Source organism: Rhyacophila brunnea, unplaced genomic scaffold, assembly GCF_057557595.1.
Source record: "Rhyacophila brunnea isolate RB1 unplaced genomic scaffold, BYU_Rbru_1.0 scaffold_19, whole genome shotgun sequence".
NCBI classification, from domain to species: domain Eukaryota; kingdom Metazoa; phylum Arthropoda; class Insecta; order Trichoptera; family Rhyacophilidae; genus Rhyacophila; species Rhyacophila brunnea.
This window is the reverse complement of record NW_028232848.1, coordinates 20,436,321-20,455,966: the sequence shown is the minus strand read 5'-3', so window position 1 is coordinate 20,455,966 and position 19,646 is coordinate 20,436,321. Positions and strand designations below refer to the sequence as shown.

Here is a 19,646-nt window from a genome sequence, read left to right as displayed (position 1 = left end):
AAATAAATATAAAGGATAATAAGGCTTCAAAATTATATAAATAGATTATCTACAACGTTTAAGGAATGTCCAGGACCATGCTTTGAAAATAGAATAAAAGCTCCATTTTTACCCACGCTGAGCACGTCCACCCTTAACTATATAATAATAATATGTATTATAATAGTATTGAATACATTATAATATATTTTATGAAAGAAAACAGTGAAATATGTAATCAAGTTCAGATTCGAACCGATGATTTTTAACGATTACGTTAGCCTATTTCAGTATCGAAGCTTCAAATTCTGGACGTATCCTTACTTCATGAGGCGAGGGATGAAATTGTTTGGGGGACTGCTGTGCCTAAAGCAACAGATGTATGTATTTCAATACTTCATATTTCTCTATCGTAATTACGAGTATGTTAAAATAATTTTATCACAATTTACTTAAATATAGTTGTGTTTTAATGAATTATTATGAATGGTTTATTTTTAAATCCAAAGCCCTCAATCATAATCAGCAACAGTAACCGATATGTTATCTTGAAGAAAAAATATAAATAAATTTTTGAAATTACCATTATAATTGCTCGTATATCTACACTAAACTTTGAAAGCTCATTCTGAATAACTTTAGATGAAAGGCCTTTGAATGACCTTAATGAGCAAAATGCGCCTAAACTTTGGTCGAAAATTATGACTGCTCACAAATATAAACCGTTTAAAACTTTTTAAAAATTTGGAGAAAATTTTACGACCTAAGTTTTGAAATAAGTAATTAATTTTAGCGTTTTTCGGCGAAGGGAAATTACCTTTTCCAATTATTGACGATTCCCGCGCTAAATGCCTAGGGGAAATACGAAAATTCAATTGAAAGGTTTGAAAAATCAATTGTATTGTCTATTTTGAAGAACGTGGATGGAAAAATCGGACAGAAATAAATATTTCTATAAAAATTGACTAATTTAATTGTGCCTAAAATTTTAAGAAGAATCCTAAATCTTTTTTAATGAGGATATCGTTTCTAACTGAAAGAAATCAATTATTTTATTTTATTTAAAGCTTTATTTTTATTCTGTATCAATGCCGGTGTATTTGTATAATATCTACTATTTTTACCACGTTTTTCTTAGCTCGTATTCTTGTTTATCCGGTGGTTGTTTATCCAGTACAAATCTTGCAATCGATTTTTAACTAACTTCTCTACTAACTAGATATTTGAAACTTTTAGAATATATCAGAACACGATTCCAATGCATACTTTTAATACTTTTAGCCATCTTTAAGTAGAATTGAGTTCATTTTCAGTTAATTCTGTTTTGTATGAAAAATTATTTTGGAAGAAATCCGTAATCCAATCCACTATTATTGGTTGCTACGGGGGTGGTACTAGCAACTAAATTATGAATATATACGTGCGTTACTATGGAAATCAAAATGACATTTCAGTATTCTATATTTGTTTGTTTGTTGGAAAATAGAAAAAAAATGATTTGTTGACAATTGCCTTATTTGTCCTAAATTATTAATACATAGAATTGTCAAGTTTATATGATTCAACAGAAAATTTAAAAAAAAGTTTCATTAATGCTTGTAGTAATCAACCACAAGGACACCTTAAAACTCGTTGTATAGGAGGTATAAAAGGCCTTCTAGCAGTGCATGATGACTTCCATCAAAAAGATTTACTCTATACCTACTATAAAAAATATTTTTCTGTCATGCTAATGCGGGGAAAATATATACCATTATAATATTGTGATATAGTACTCCAAATATTACGTCGCCATACAATGAACATTTTTTAATGGCACTATCAATCGAAAACTTTCATTAATGTATCTTTGTTTTTCTGACATAAATGTAAAAAATACGATTTTCGTCGATTTACTTGTCGAAATAATCAAACTTAAATAATACATAAGTGCAAGCGTCTAGTATTATGAGGAAGCGGATTATTTATCCGATGAGGATGGATGCGGCGTTAAAGACCTGGCAGAAAAAATTGGATGTCTCCACCAAAGGCAGGCACACAATATATATCATGTTACCCGTTGAACATTTACATTACAGGATGTAAACCACATTCTATGGGAATGTTCAAAAATATGTAAGGAAAGTGAAGAGTTGCTCAAGTCGGTTCAACCAGCTATTGGCCCCATCAGTCCATCCGACCTGGCCACCACAAAGGCCAATTTTGTTACATTTAGAAAATATGCGGCGTCATACTGCCAACGTGAAGATTTCTTCACTTAGAATGTTCGGCATTTTTGTATTAGCTTTTGTTGCTTACTACAATTTTTAATATTGCCTCTACGTGCTCATCTCACCCATGGGTATTCTTTACTTTTAAAGTCATGTGAATTCAATCAAAGCACATTTAAGTTCATGGCGACCTCAGTCTTGAGTAACTGCTCCTGAGACATTCCCAGCCATAAAAAAAAATGATGCTTTACATCCAAACTTGGAATCCCGTGATACGCCGGATTAAGACCGGATGTGGTGCGGGGCGGATGTGGCTTGGTGCATTTACTAATATAATGAATTATGGCGAGAGTTCTGATGTTTTTAAAAATAGTATTTAGTTTGAGTAAAAATTTAGTTAAGCCAGATTTTTATTTACTCTTACTTTATCAAACGCATGAAAAAATGTCACGGAATTCTTGTCACTAAGATGTCAGACTGAATCCACGGTTGGGAATTTTTTCATAGAACGTCACAGTAAATAGTCCGAAAACATTGTAATAAATAACATCTTATATAGTTTTCAAAGTAAGAAACGAAATATTTATATAAAAAAACCCATAATCAGAGCTTTTATTTCTTCGATATATTGACACAAACTTTTAATAGTCTGTTTGACATGGCTTTTATAAAACTTAGAAAAGTTATTTAGCAACTATTCTATTTCAAACGAAGCTTTCAAACTGTTTTTTGCGATTTTTAAGCTTCACTACGATTTACTCTTAATTATGTGTAACATCCACAAAAGGTAAAATAAACGTAGTGGCATAATACTGTAATTCTCTGCCTCTGGATAATAAAATGTTAAATTATTTCATAAAAATAAAAAAAAATCTTTCGTTATAGCTATCCTCACAGCAGTAAGGTTTATAATTACAGTTATAAATTTCACTCTTTAAAAAATAATAATATGCAAACAACAGTAAAGTTTATCATACACGACATACAACCCAACCTACGTCGTGCGGACGCAGACGAGGAGGTCCTTAAGCCGGTTTGCGGCGCAAAGCCTGGCTTAATGATGCCAAGCGCACTCTTAAGCCCGAATGTCAGGTCGTAATGTTTTGCGCGTTGTATCATCGTTGTTACATTAGTGAGAGTTACAACGATGTGACCATAGCTTACATATTAACTATAATATTATTATAAATTCATATCTTATTTGTATTAATTGTTAGAAAAAATATTGTTATTAAGGTGAATACTAGTGGTGAATACTCCATACTTGGCGATTATTGAAAGCCTGCCTTCTTAAGGGGGGACATGCTCGTCGAAGGTCAAAATTGAGTTTTTATTGTATTTTCAAACCATGATCCTGCACACTCCTTAAACGTTGTAGATAATCTATTTATATAATTTTGAAGCCTTATTATCCTTTATAGTTATTTTAAACATTTGATGACTGCATAAAGTATTTTTGTTACATAAAATAGTATTCTTTTAAACCTCTCGCTCTAATGTTTTAGAATATAGTCATATTTCGGTACATAACTGTGCAGTGGTGTTAAGATTTTTTACATTTATTAATTTTTAAACGCATTTATAAAACCATTAGTATAATTTATTACGAGATAATTTTTGTAAAATAAATACGATAAAAAATTATATTGATAATCTCTGTGATCCCAAATTTGACAAGAATTAGGCATTTTATTATTCAAAAAATCGGCAAGATTAACACATTTGAAGATGATTCTAAAGATATTCATTATAAGCTATGTCTTTGACCATTCAAGTGTGATAAACAATTTATGAATAATGATTGCTTTATATTAATTATTGACCTAAGAATAAGGTAGTGTTTTTTTGAAATACGCCATTTCTTTTGTCATTCCCTAGTGGTTAAGCTACAACATACGGCCGTAGCCATAAATTGACAAACTATAATTGAAGTAGGGAGTAAAATGATATTGACGCGCGTGTTTGAACATGTACCGTTTGAAAAAAAATAAAAAAAAATCGGATAGGTACATGTTCAAACACGCGCATTAACATAATTTTACTCCCTACTTTAATTATAGTTTGTCAATTTATGGCTACGGCCGTATGTTGTAGCTTAACCACTAGGGAATGACAAAAGAAATGGCGTATTTCAAAAAAACACTACCTTATTCTTAGGTCAAAAATTATTATAAAGCAATCATTATTCATAAAATGTTTATCACACTTAAATGGTCAAAGACATAGCTTATGATAAGTATCTTTAGAATCATCTTCAAATGTGTTAATCTTGCCGATTTTTTGAATAATAAAATGCCTAATTCTTGTCAAATTTGGGATCACAGAGATTATCAATATAATTTTTTATCGTGAATATTTTACAAAAATTATCTCATAATAAATTATACTAATGGTTTTATAAATGCGTTTAAAAATTAATAAATGTAAAAAATCTTTACACCACTGCACAGTTATGTACCGAAATATGACTATATTGTAAAACATTAGAGCGAGAGGTTTAAAAGAATACTATTTTATGTAACAAAAATACTTTATGCAGTCATCAAATGTTTAAAATAAATATGAGGGATAATAAGGCTTTAAAATTATATAAATAGATTATCTACAACGTTTAAGGAGTGTCCAGGATCATGGTTTGAAAATACAATAAAAACTCAATTTTGACCTTCGACGAGCATGTCCCCCCTTAAGAAAAATACTTTTTAATTGCATATTGGCATATTTAAATAATCACTTATATTCTATAAGAACTATTTAATTTGCCAACAACGTATTCTGTTGTATAGGAATGTATTATAAATATATACAGATTACAACCCCATCACCACCAGGTTTTAAAAAAATATGCCACAGCGCACAGTCTGTCTTTATCGGATTAGGTATTTGCCGAGGAATGAATGATGTCTTTTTTGTATGGACTTTATGTCACGTGACCTCGGCATGTCTATCTCAATATATGTAATACGATAGGCTCCAATGGCCAAGCCTAAAACATTTGCGCATAATATTATTGTCTATGACTGCAGCTTTGTCCAATAATTATATCACTTAAAAAAATAATTTCTATGGCATTCAATCACATATAAATAAATATAAATTGTTTTTAAAAATAAAAAAATAATTTTATCTAATGATTTTTGATGTGCTCCTAAACATATTTAGGAAAATACATAATTTAATTTTATGCCATTTCAGTGAGCTATTGAAATTTTATAGAATTAATGTGTCGTTGTCATTAGTGTGTACCTATTCATCAGTAGTAATATTGTATTACCTTCGTATTTAGCGTAGCAGAATTCATAGTCGGCTCGCAATTTGAGACATTTTAGGATAATTTACACTTTAAACCTTTGGAGTGTTTTAATTCATAATTTTTTGACTATGTTCGATCCTAAGAAGATCATAATATATAGGCCTCCACAGAATGGACGTTTGTATTAACAGAGTTTTGTTTTTACTAACAATGGATGTTACCTATTAGGTATATACTTTGACGCCAAACAAACACAAATTGAAAAAGAATATGTGTATTTGCCAGACACAGGATTTGAACCGGATACTCACGATACGGCGCGTTTAACACTCGGCCACCGTTTACCAATAAATACGTACCTAAAAACATTAAAAAGAAAACTATTTTTTAAATAAAATGAAAAATAAACTTATAATTTAAGAAAAAAACGTTACAAAATGTGAATTTGTTAAAGGGTCCTATGTTATTATTACATATTATGTTATGGCCATTTCTATTAATAATGAAATGTAGTTTATTAAGTTTTCTCTAATGTATAGGAAAGATTTTTACGAATTCATAGAATATATAAAAATATACCAATCAATAACTACAATGAAGTTCATATTATCCCTTTACTATGCCCACAAAAAAACTAGAACTATAATATGATAACGGAAGAATTTTATTAAAAGGTATTTTCTCGATTTGATTCGTGCTTGGGTATCAATTGTGCAATGGTCGATTGTTTGTTTATGATAGTATGATTTGATAGTTTGTTGACGCTTGTTAGCTAACCTCAAAATGGACATTCAGTTGAATTCAGAATTACAAAACCTATCATAACCTAATAATAATAATATTATATTATGTCCAATTATAACTAATAAAACCATCCGTATTAAATTAACTTTTTCTACTGTCATGTTGACTGTTTAAGAATTCCATACCCTGGCGAATTCACGCACTCGGCAGATAATTTACCTAATTCATGAATAAGGCAACGGGTTTGACTATTACATGAATTAGGCAAAATTTTGCCCATTTCATGTAATAGTCAATTTCGCACATTCGGCGTAACATATATAATCAAACGGTAAATAACAATTTCAAGGTGAACAGCAGTACTGCAAAATTAGCACAGATTTGAATTGGTAAGTATGTTAGTTATTCCTTTATTATTCGATAACCCCCATCAAAAATAGTTACCATCTTGCACGATCCAAAATAATGATTTCTTATCTTTATTCACGTTCTATTTCTCTATGTCGGGTGCTAAAAATGTGGTCACCTTTTGTATATTGTTGCCACATTATTCCCATATGGTCACCGCTTTATTACTGACACAGAGTTACACATTTACACGATTTAGTAGCTATGTAGGTGACATGGAAAATACACACGTGTATTAGTCATACTTTATTATAACTTACACACAACCAAGTCATGCATATGTATGCAGTGCCTAGTGAGTATTGTATATATATAATATAATATATTTCATTTAACATATTCGTATATATACCATGAAATACACTCTCATGACGTTTCACTACAATTAAGCTTAGCTTAGCTTAGAGTATACAGAACTGGGCATGGTTTAAAACTGTAACTAACCTTATTGATGTATACACTCTAGAATGGTTTTTGTTTTTTTTTACAGTTTTAATTAACCCTAAAAATACGATACCTTTCTCAAAATGGGCTACATTTTAATCAAGTTTTTACTTCCTGGACATAAAATTAAAATATTATAATAATATACAAAATGTTAAAAAGTTACATTTTTTATTTAAAAAATCATTAGCGTACTAACCGTAGCAGCATATGAAGAATAAATGGTTCTCTTAAATGACTCTGCCAATACACTAAAGGTCTAATCATACAAATATTTTTTATACCTAAATAAATTCGGTTAAAAACCTAATTATACATAAACTCCGATAAATAACATATTGCAGATCCGCGATCATTTCTTCACAGTGGGGCTTGTTCTAATCTGCTAACATATATGTTTGTGCCTGCTTATATAATTCTAAATTAAAATAAAATATGTAAGTATTGAAAACTTCTCTGCAACAAAAGTGAGTAATTCAAATTTGCGTTGATGTCTTTGACTATTTTACTAACGAGTCTACTTTGAGGTTGAGATTTTTATTGGATCGTAATCCATGGTATATATAAGAAAATTCTTTACATCTATATCCGGCCATGAACCATCAAAAAAACATATCATCATCATCATCATCAGCCGGGGTCAATCCACTGCTGGATGAAGGCCTCCCCAAGCTTTCTCCAACTCTCTCGGTCCTGTGTCGTTCGCTGCCACGTATTTCCGCCGAACTTTACCAGTTCGTCAATCCAGCGATTTTTAGGGCGACCCTGTGGCCGTTTCGTACCCCTTGGGTACCATTGGATGACGGCATTTGTCCAGCGGCCGTCCTTTCGGCGAGCAATGTGCCCCGCCCATCTCCATTTCAGCTGTTTGGCAACGTCTATTACATCGCGTACTCCTGTCTGCTTCCTAACCCATTCGTTTCTCTTACGGTCCTTTCGCGTGATGCCCAACATGCACCTCTCCATGCCTCGCTGTGTGACTCTTAGCCTTTGGACATCTCTCATGTTGAGGGTCCACGTCTCGCAGCCATACGTGAGCACGGGTAGCACACATTGGTTGAACACCCTACGCTTAAGACATAATGGTAGGTCACTCTTGAAGATACTATTCAGACGTCCGAAAGCACTCCATCCCAGCTTTGTTCTTCGAGCAATTTCATCGTGCATGCTTCCGTCTATGGACACCTGCTGTCCGAGATAGACATAGCTGCTGACTTGCTCGAGTTGGGTTCCAGAAATACAGATAACCGCAGGGTCCGAAAAACAGTTCCTCATTACTTTTGTCTTTGAGACATTTATCTTTAGACCGACCGTTTGACTGACATCCGCGAGTTCTTGCATTCTGCCTTGGAGGTCTTTCGGGTCTTGTGAGAGTATAACAATATCATCTGCAAAGCGCAGGTGACTGAGGTGCTCTCCATTAATTGGAACACCTTTTTCCTCCCAATCAAGTTTCCTAAATAAGTCCTCAAGAGTAGCGGTGAATAGTTTAGGTGAAATGGTATCACCTTGCCGGACACCTTTGTTAATGGGGAATTTACACGACCGTTTGTGGAGTTTCACGCATGCTGTGGCATCACTGTATATACTGTTCAATATGTTTATGTAGCGTCTGGAAATTCCTTGGTTGCTAAGGGCGTCTATAATTGAGAATTTTTTGATGGAATCAAACGCCTTTTCATAGTCTATAAAACCAAGATATAATGGCAGTTTGTATTCCTGGTAGCGCTCTATGATTTCCCTGACGACCTGTATATGATCCATAGTACTGTAGCCTCTTCTGAATCCGGCTTGCTCTCTTGGTTGGTTCTCGTCTAGAACTGTTTCGAGACGGTTTGAGAGTATTTTCGTGAAAACCTTATACAGAATTGGCAGTAGACTAATTGGTCGATAGTTTTTCAGATCTTCAGTGTCTCCTTTCTTATGGAGAATAATAATGGAGGCATTTTTCCATGACTCCGGGATGTTCTCTTCGTGGAGACAAGACGTGAACAGACGTGCGAGCACTTCGCTCACCGTCCTCTCGGCCCGTTTGAGAACATCGATAGTCAGCCCATCTTCTCCCGGGGCTTTCCCACTCTTCATGCACATTATAGCATATTCCACCTCTGTGGTAGTAACCTCGGGAAGTGGATCTCCATATGCTCCGTTCACCGGAAGATCTGAATTGATGTCAGTGTCATCTTTGTATAGAGCGCTGTAAAACTCTACAACAGTGTCCAGTAGATGATCCCAGTTACGCACGATACTTCCATCTTGCGCTTTTTAGTGTCGTGATCTGCCGTCTCCCTATCGACAGATGCTGCTTGTTCTTATGTAAGCTCCTTCCTGACGCAACAATTGATTCTACAAGGTTCATATTGAACTTACGAAGATCTTCTCGTATGTTTTTACGTAGAGTTTTGCACAGCGTGGAGTACTCGAGATCATTTGCAACTTGTTGCTCGCTTTTCGTACTCCTACGCAGCTTCATAAGATCCAACGTTTCCTTTGAAAGTTTGCTTACTCGTTCAACCACAGCAGCGTCTGTCTTTTCCGAAGATTCTACAATGATTTTTGTTATTGTCTCGGTGTTTTGTAAGGAGATGGGGTCATTTTCAGCCTGGAAAGCCGCTAGTCTGTTCTCCAGCTCTTGTTGGAATTCGACTCTGCTTCTCAAGCCTCTGCGGACTCTGGGCTTTTGCATCAGTTTGGATCTCTCACGTTTGATGTTAAATCGTACTTTACACCTCACCATTCGGTGATCGCTGCCAGTATTAAATCTGTTAATGACTGTGCAGTCTAGAAAAATATCCTTCTTGTCGGTGAGGATGTAGTCGATTTCGCTGGTTCGTTTTGCTGGGCTTCGCCATGTCCATTTTCGGGAAGGCTTTTTTTTGAAGAATGAGTTCATGATGTAGAGATTGTGGTTTTCCGCAAACTCCACTAACATGTCTCCTCGGCCATCCCTGGTGCCATGTCCGAAGTGCCCGACCGCTACATCATCCTGGTGTTGAGATCCGATTCGGAATCGGAAAAAAAAAAAAAACATATAGATAATGAATAATATTATGAATATTTAATCTAAAAAGTATTCTGATTTTGAAATAAAGTTATTTTTGTTAATTCTGCTTTAACTATGTCATTTACGTTTGTAGTTGGGCCATGGACTGAAACAACTCTCATTATTAATGACTGAAGTAATAAAAACAAAAATAACTTTGTTTCAAAACCATTATTTTATGAATAATGGAAATGTAATGTAAATGCTACTTCTATTAATATAATAAGAAGTTTTTATTCTCTCCTTCACCCGCTAGCAATGTTAATTTAAAAGGAATATTCGTGGACAATGTGTTATATGGTAGGTGGCACAGGACATATAGATAGACCGAAGAAAATTGCGTTACTTAGTACTATCATTATATTATTCTACTCATATGTACTCTAATGCTGTAGCATGATAGAGTGAAGTACCTAATTGAATAATCTTAATTTAAGGAATGACTACAACTATATGGATTTCTATTAACTCCCAGGAAAAGCTTTGAATGCAACTATTTACTGTCTACTGTTTTAATTCAAGAATTGCTTGTTAGTCATTTTTTCAAGAAATATATATTGTAAAATATTTTATTAAAGCTTCAAATAATATATCTCAATCACTTGTTCTTAATTAAAGAGTTAATACGTATTTTTAAAATTTGACCCATTTGGGATTTAAAGCCAGTCCTGAAACATCCTCCACGTAAAACCAATACTCAATCATCTAGTGAAGGTAGTCATATTAATACATTGTGTAATGTTAAATTCAAAAACATATACATTAACTAATAAAACAGTATTTCTTTATTGTTACTGGTCTTAATAGGTTTTATCAACTTGCCTCTACGGACGTAGAGATTAGCGTAGAACTTGCGTAGAAGGGGCGTAGACACATATAATAACGTAGAAACGGTTAATATAACAAAATCTTTACTCACTTATAGTACGCTCAGTTAACGTAGTCAGTTTGTTATATAATAATATTGAACAATTTCACAACGTTATTTGATTTTGTTTTAATCATAGTATACTGAAAAATATACGTAAAAATGACGAACGTCGTATTTAACTGCTTCGCTGAACGAAACAAAATTTTCATAAATAACAATTAGCTCGATCAAGTGAAGGTAAAAAATTATATCTACCTGTGACATGAAATGTTTATAGAGGGGTGTATATATGATAAAATTGTTCGCAAAGCAATGCCGGGCGTGAGGATTTTAGGCTGGCTGAATAATATATTTAAAAATGAGCTCCTATTGTGCCTAAAATGCAAAGTATTCAAGCAGCGTACTTCCTTTAGTCATATATGAGTTCAAAATATGGAGTATGTAAAGAAAACATTGGAGAGGTGCATCTCGTGCATAACCCGTAAGGACAAACAACGTATAATTATAGAACATAACAAACAAAAATATGCCTACAGTAAGTATCCTAAAAATCAAATAAGCAGGTATTATAGCTCAAATAAAAGATAATCGACAATTAATAATCTAGTCATTCGATAATCACCTATAGGCCGTATGATCATCTCCGTAATTTGTCAAGGCCATTAAAATTAAAGGTCAACATTTAACGTGGTCAATCTAAAGATCGAGCTATAATTATTTAGAAAGTTAAAATATTTTAAGTATAAGTAACAGTGGAATTTGAATTTAAATTCTAACTTATTTAAATGTTGTACTATTCTATTTGATTCGTTTTTTGCGACCCGTCTTTCGACATCTTCAGGCAGCATGCGCTCTCACTAATAGGTTATGAGGCTTTCATTATTTTATTATAAAAGCGAGACTTAACTGTATTCGTTCGCAGTGTGCATTTATAATCGGCGAGTTCGCATGGTGTCTGAAGATCCCGAAAGGTATAACCCTGGTCATAAAAAACTAGTCAAAAATTAAATACATAGTACGAAATTTTAATCAATTAGAATTTTAATATTTTTACTTCAATACTGAATATACATAAGATTGTGGGGTTCAACATCCCCAGGCCATGTCAGCAAATGCTGCGAGATTACAGCAACGCAATAGTAAGTGCAGTCCAATTATCGCATATCATTTCACCTACAGTCAGCACATTCTGTAAGTGTGACATACGTCTGAGAGGATCAACAACATAAGCCTTGGCAGAAAATGCTGCGAGATTGCAGCAATGCGACAGTCAGCGCATTACCCACTTATCGCATGGCATTTCATCTACAGTCAGCACATTCTTCAATTGTGACATACATCAATAATAGCTTAGCGCAATTTATTGAATGTTCATTGCCGGCATAATTCAATTGCGAGTACTTCAATAAATAGATAATAGATAATCACAAATGATGGAAAATGTACTCTCCATCATCGCTGAGCATCTCTCATCTCGCACTGCTGACTAGATAATGACTTTTTAATTACCACCTTTAAAATGCACGTTATTTACATCGATCGGCCACCTGGTCATTCAGCGTCCAAAGTATTAAGAGTGTACATAATTGAAATGGCAAATAATTTTCAACTGTATGTGGAACGAAATTTCGGCCTCGTTGCCATTCGGAGAGTGATAGGGAGGTGTCGCACGTCGATTTATTTTGTCATGGTGTCGGATGAAAATATTCTTAAATCGTGTAAAGATGACTAAAAAAACTTTACGTATGTACTTAAAAAAGAAAACATGTCAATGAATACACTATTATTATTACGAATATAATAATAAACATAACATAAAAAGGACGCATGCTGAATTTTTATGACAAATTATATTTCGTTCGGCTTGCGTCATTTGCACAATCCGCGCATCGCCTAGTCACTATTTTTTTAGACCATGCCTCAGCTGAGGTATAGCATTAACTATCGCACCTTTCATTGTACATTATACCACTCAACAACTTTCATCTGCAACACTACCACCCCAAAAGATTTATGAATGTTAAATTATTTTTATTAAAAATGTTAAAACCTCTGTCACAACACTTTTCTTGTTATTCTGTTGTAGATAATATTATTTAATTCAAAGTTGTATTGTCTTTTCCAAACAAACCTTTTGTATTTTTATCTCCGTAGACTGTAGAACGACTCAGTCTGTGGAAACATATTGCAAACTACCTTTTCGTGTTTCTTTCTCCTCTATTCTCAGCACTGATGATGTCCGCATTTACATTCTAGCCAGAATGACAAATGTATTATATTATTATTTTCCAACTGGAATTGCTTTTTTTATTTATATAATAATATCTACTAGCACAGGTATTTAAGCAGCCAACAGTATTTTTTCTGCTGAAGATTTCATCGAAATAATTGTACAGAATAAGTGTCAAATAATTCCACTCCCTATTGTACACTAGATCTCTGTTGAAGAATTGAGATGAACATTGCAAAATAATGAGTTAGCAATTAATGAATTTACGATACGTAAAGTCTGTTATAATAATCTTTAAACGGAAAAATGTAATTTTCTTTTTTTTATATGTTTAGGTTATGTCAGTGGTCGGCAAACCGCGGCTCGCGAGCTGCATATGGCTTTTTGTCCCCTTGAGTGCGGCTCTGCGAAAACCATAGACAGACGGCGAATAGATAAAAAATTGTTTTATAAATGCATCCAAAGAGCAATTTCGGGGTTTTAAGAACAAAGCAGATATTCTAAAAAAAATTAAGAGTTACCACTGTCTGCTAAAACAGTGAAAGATAGAACAGAATATAACCAACCACCAAGTCGAAGATCTTAAATTGGTTTCAGCTTTATCAATAGCAGTTGACGAGTCTTGTGAAATAAATGATAGTGTGCAAGTTTCACTTTTGTACGATTTATTTCATCGACATTTGTTAAAAAAAAATACCTCTTAATGCCACTGTAACAGAATTATTTTTTTCTCCCTTTAATGTTGCCATTGGCAATTATTAAATGCAATTGCTAGATTTAAAAAACAAAAAATTATGGAGCTTTAAATTTGAACATTTTTGTGCTGAAGTAGAAACATTGGAGAAAAACAAATGCGAACTTAGTTCACAGCACAAGTGGCTATAAAAGACCTGGAGAAGGAAGACAGGATGATTTTGAACACCTGGAATAGTATTCCTGACTCATATGATTAGTTGGAAAAAACTATCGTTTATTGTTCTTTCCCTTTTCGGTTCTACATATTCATGCAAACAATCTTTTTCAAGCATGAACCTTATCAAGAGTAAATTAAAAAATCGTCTTATTAATGAGAAGGAATTGTTCCTAAATACAAGAACAGACAAACCTGACTTACCCAAAATTTTCAAGGAGATCCAAGGCCATTTTCTACATTAAGTGTTTGTCAGTCATCGTCATGATTTAATTTTATGGATTCCGTATTTACAAATTAATTTTTATCAATAAATAAGATCATTATTAAGTATGATATTAAATTTTATTCAGTGTACTTATAGTTTAATTAAAGTTTATTAAGTTAATAAACGGCGTACCTATATATATAGTTTAAGTTTACGAAATTTGGCTCTCAAAAGAAATCTCAAACGTTGTACTGTTGATATTTGTCTCTTTTGACTAATGAGTTTGCCGACCACTGGGTTAGGTCAACCAACAGAATCACAGAAGAATATGTACAATATGAGATATAAAATACAAGAATAAAAGATAACTAGTATATATCTATCTAATAACAAGTAGACACAGAAAGTATAATTAAATTAAATTAATGTTGCATTACCATTAAAAAACTATACATAAAGAGAAAACAGTCATCCAGTTACAGTTGTAAATTTTGGAGCAGCCTACTTTAAAATAGGCAAGAAAGTAAAACTGTTTCACTCGGCACTGTGGCGATTCATAGTTCTGCAGTCGAGCCACTGGACAAAAAAAGTAAATGTTTGAATGTGTAGAAATGAAATGATGTAAGGACGAATATTGACTCTGAGTACGTTAAATTTATTGTGGGACATCTAAATTCATATTAATTAGTTTGAAGATAAAGATTAGGTCAAAAATAATTACAGGATAAAAAGAACTTTTTATATACCACGTTTTTAAATTTTCTGTTGAATCATATAAATATAGAATACTGAAATGTCATTTTGACATTTCATATTGATTTCCATAGTAACGCACGTATATATTAATAATTTAGTTGCTAGGACCTCCTTAGCAACCAATAATAGTTTTTTTTTACTTTTTACGGATTTTTTCCGAAATAACCTTCCATACGAAATATAATTAACTGAAAATGAATTCAATTCTGCTTAAAAATGGCTAAAAGTATTGTTCTGATGTATTCTAAAAGTTTCAAATGTCTAGCTAGTCGGGAAGTTAGTTAAAAATCTTCAATCCTCCAATACAAATCTTGAACAAACAAGAAAAAAAATGTACTGGATAAACAAGAATACGAGCTAATAAAAACGTGATAATAATACGCCAGATTTGAAAAGATTCTATTTTAATTTTTGTTTTATTAATACAACATAGCACGATTGGTAAAATGTTATTTAATTTTTAGAGCAGTAAATCGTTTTCTTGTATGACCGCACGTGATAAAAAAAACGTAATTCAAAATTTTTCCCTTATATCAATAACAATAAAATTGCCATCGTTGTGATCTGGTCGAGGTCCAAAAACAGTGATTGAATCAAAAATTACAATAATACCTACATATCCTAAAACCACTCACCAATACACAACTTCTAATTGCTACTGGACATAATAACGCGCAACCGACAAACTTGAAGATTCCGTAGATTTATTAGGTATTAGAGCGCTTCTGTGGCAATATAGTGCCCCTGGGATACCTCTGTATGACTGAATTTGTCCAGCAGTCATACACTCGCCGAGCAACATCTCAGGAACATTGTAATGTTATCATTTTGACGACCTCTATCACGTCGCACAATCTTGTCTGCGTCCTTACCCATCATTTTTTGTGGTTTTTTGTGGTATACCCAACATGCACCATTCCATTCCATGGAATTTCTCTTAAAGTTCATGTTTCACATGCATAATATTATTTCCCCTTAATATTATAACATAATATAATTATTAGAAACCAGTCATAATAAATTACTTACTTCAGCTATGGCTAACTATAACAGCATCCTCTAGAAATGTATATCCTGAGCTCTCTTCTTCTATTGACTATAGTACGACAACATCTTTTTGGCTACGTGTTAAAACTGTAAACTAACATGATCCGCCCATTTTTACCCGTAATTCCAATATAAGCTAATAAACTCCTCCCATTTAGTAGACAACAGCGCCTAGAAGCGTAGCCAAGAAGATGTTGTCATAAAATAGTCGGTTACATTCAGCCTCTGAAAAAAAACTCTAGAGAAAAGGTGTTCGGAATAGAGATCCTGGAAGACAAATTTAATGTTGGCTATAAACTGGAATGCTATAAATATATGGCAGTGATGCACAATTTTTTGTCAATTGTGCCAATTTATCCATCTTCTAAATGTTCGCTTCCAGCATAGGGTTTAAATGTCGCCAAATTTTATATGTTCTCTAAAATATAACAAAAATACTATAACATATATTTTTACACTCAAAATTTACGGCTAATCGTCGTTATATACACTGATACATTGCTACCACACAACAATGCAGCAATGCAACAATCAGCATAATAAATGTAGGTAAAACCTATAATGAACGAATGAAAGCACTTTCCTATGTTCCACTGAAAACCGTTTTATTTAAGTCGGTAATTTGTGTATTATGCTAGATTTTCAAAAATATTTCTTTTTATTATTGGGTCACAATAAATCGTATGTATGAAAGGCAGGAAGCTGTACACTACTGCCCAAGTGTCTAAGAATCTAAGAAATATCACCGGAATATCATTAAAAACCCAAAGGACAGAAAGACTTCCTATGAACATTTGAATAGACTTTCATCCATCAGTGGCTCGACAGCGACTGATAATTATAACTATTCAAAATTTATAACATACTCTAAATTTAAAAAAAAATATATCAAGTAACAAAATAAAAAACAGGTCTATTGTTTCATAAATACGAGGGTGGGTCAATAAGTCCTTAGAAAAGCCGACAGGTGGCGCGACTAGTACTGTAAGCGGTTTGTTTTCATGCAGCGGCACTACCGATTCAGTATGCTGCAAAGTTTCAATCAGATTGGTCGGGTTGTTGTGTGTTTCTCGTACATTTAAAAAAAAAAATTGCTTGTGGAAAATGGAAAAATGGAAAATGGAGAAAATTGAGTTTAGAGCTGTTATTAAACATTTTAATATAAAAGGGTTAACAGCAAAGGAAATAAAAAATGAGTTGGATTTAGTTCACGGCATATCTGCTCCTTCACTTGCAACTATTAAGGGGGGACATGCTCGTCGAAGGTCAAAATTGAGTTTTTATTGTATTTTCAAACCATGATCCTGGACACTCCTTAAACGTTGTAGATGATCTATTTATATAATTTTGAAGCCTTATTATCCTTTATAGTTATTTTAAACATTTGGTGCCTGCATGAAGTATTTTTGTTACATAAAATAGTATTCTTTTAAACCTCTCGCTCTAATGTTTTAGAATATAGTCATATTTCGGTACAAAACTGTGCAGTGGTGTTAAGATTTTTTACATTTATTAATTTTTAAACGCATTTATAAAACCATTAGTATAATTTATTACGAGATAATTTTTGTAAAATATTCACGATAAAAAATTATTTTGATAATCTCTGTGATCCCAAATTTGACAAGAATTAGGCATTTTATTATTCAAAAAATCGGCAAGATTAACACATTTGAAGATAAATCTAAAGATACTTATTATAAGCTATGTCTTTGACCATTCAAGTGTGATAAAAATCTTATGAATAATGATTGCTTTATAATAATTATTGACCTAAGAATAAGGTAGTGTTTTTTTGAAATACGCCATTTCTTTTGTCATTCCCTAGTGGTTAAGCTACAACATACGGCCGTAGCCATAAAATGACAAACTATAATTAAAGTAAGGAGTAAAATTATGTTAACGCGCGTGTTTGAACATGTACCTAACCGAATTTTATTTTTTTTTTTTTTAAACGGTACATGTTCAAACACGCTCGTCAATATCATTTTACTCCCTACTTCAATTATAGTTTGTCAATTTATGGCTACGGCCGTATGTTGTAGCTTAACCACTAGGGAATGACAAAAGAAATGGCGTATTTCAAAAAAACACTACCTTATTCTTAGGTCAATAATTATTATAAAGCAATCATTATTCATAAGATTTTTATCACACTTGAATGGTCAAAGACATAGTTTATAATAAGTATCTTTAGATTCATCTTCAAATGTGTTAATCTTGCCGATTTTTTGAATAATAAAATGCCTAATTCTTGTCAAATTTGGGATCACAGAGATTATCAAAATAATTTTTTATCGTGAATATTTTACAAAAATTATCTCGTAATAAATTATACTAATGGTTTTATAAATGCGTTTAAAAATTAATAAATGTAAAAAATCTTAACACCACTGCACAGTTATGTACCGAAATATGACTATATTCTAAAACATTAGAGCGAGAGGTTTAAAAGAATACTATTTTATGTAACAAAAATACTTCATGCAGTCATCAAATGTTTAAAATAACTATAAAGGATAATAAGGCTTCAAAATTATATAAATAGATCATCTACAACGTTTAAGAAGTGTCCAGGATCAAGGTTTGAATATACAATAAAAACTCAATTTTGACCTTCGACGAGCATGTCCCCCCTTAAGTGGTCGTACATCAACAAAGGATGAACCACGCTCAGGACGTCCTGTAGAGGTGACTACACCAGAAATGATCAATAAAATCCACGATATGGTGTTAAGTGACCGAAGATTAAAGTTGAGTGAGATAATTGAGGTTACAGGGATCTCAAAAGGTAGCGTCATTTCTATTTTACTTGACAAATTGGGCATGAAAAATATTTCTGCAAGATGGGTGCCGCGTTTGCTCACAGTCGACAATAAACGCAATAGGGTGGTGGCCTCTAAAGCCCTGTTGTCGCTCATGCAACGCAATCCGGATGAATTTTTTCGTCGCTTTGTGACTGTAGATGAAACATGGATACACCACTATACTCCCGAGACGAAAGAACAGTCAAAGCAGTGGATTGCGAAGGCAAACCATGTCCAAAGAAGGCGAAAACCGTAAAATCAGCTGGTAAGGTTATGGCTACTGTATTTTGGGATGCACGTGAAATTATTTTCGTTGACTATTTGGAAAAAGGAAAAACAATAACAGGGGATTATTATGCATCTTTATTGGACCAGCTAAAAAACAAAATTGAAGAAAAACGGCCTCATTTAAACAGGAAAAAAATCCTCTTTTATCAGGACAATGCCCGTGTTCACACATGTTTACGATCAATGGCTAAAATTGAAGAATTGAAGTTCGAATTGGTCGACCACCCACCGTATTCGCCAGATTTAGCCCCCAGTGACTTTTTCCTTTTCCCAAACTTAAAAAAATGGCTAAGTGGACAACGTTTTTTTTCAAATGAAGAAGTCATCGATCGGACAAATGCTTATTTTGAGGACCTTCCGAAAACTTATTTTTCTGACGGTTTAAAAAAAATTGAGAAACGTCTGACCAAGTGTATTGAGCTCCAAGGAGATTATGTTGAGAAATAAA

At 33.0% G+C, this 19,646-nt stretch overlaps 1 protein-coding gene across 1 annotated transcript; it reads right to left on the bottom strand.

Annotated features, from left to right (window-relative positions):
• Positions 1 to 9,274: 9,274 nt before the first annotated feature.
• On the bottom strand, positions 9,275 to 9,970 carry LOC147072838 (uncharacterized). The gene has a single exon (XM_085945731.1). It carries the CDS (start codon positions 9,968 to 9,970, stop codon positions 9,275 to 9,277), a length of 696 nt encoding a protein of 231 aa, XP_085801857.1.
• Positions 9,971 to 19,646: the final 9,676 nt, after the last annotated feature.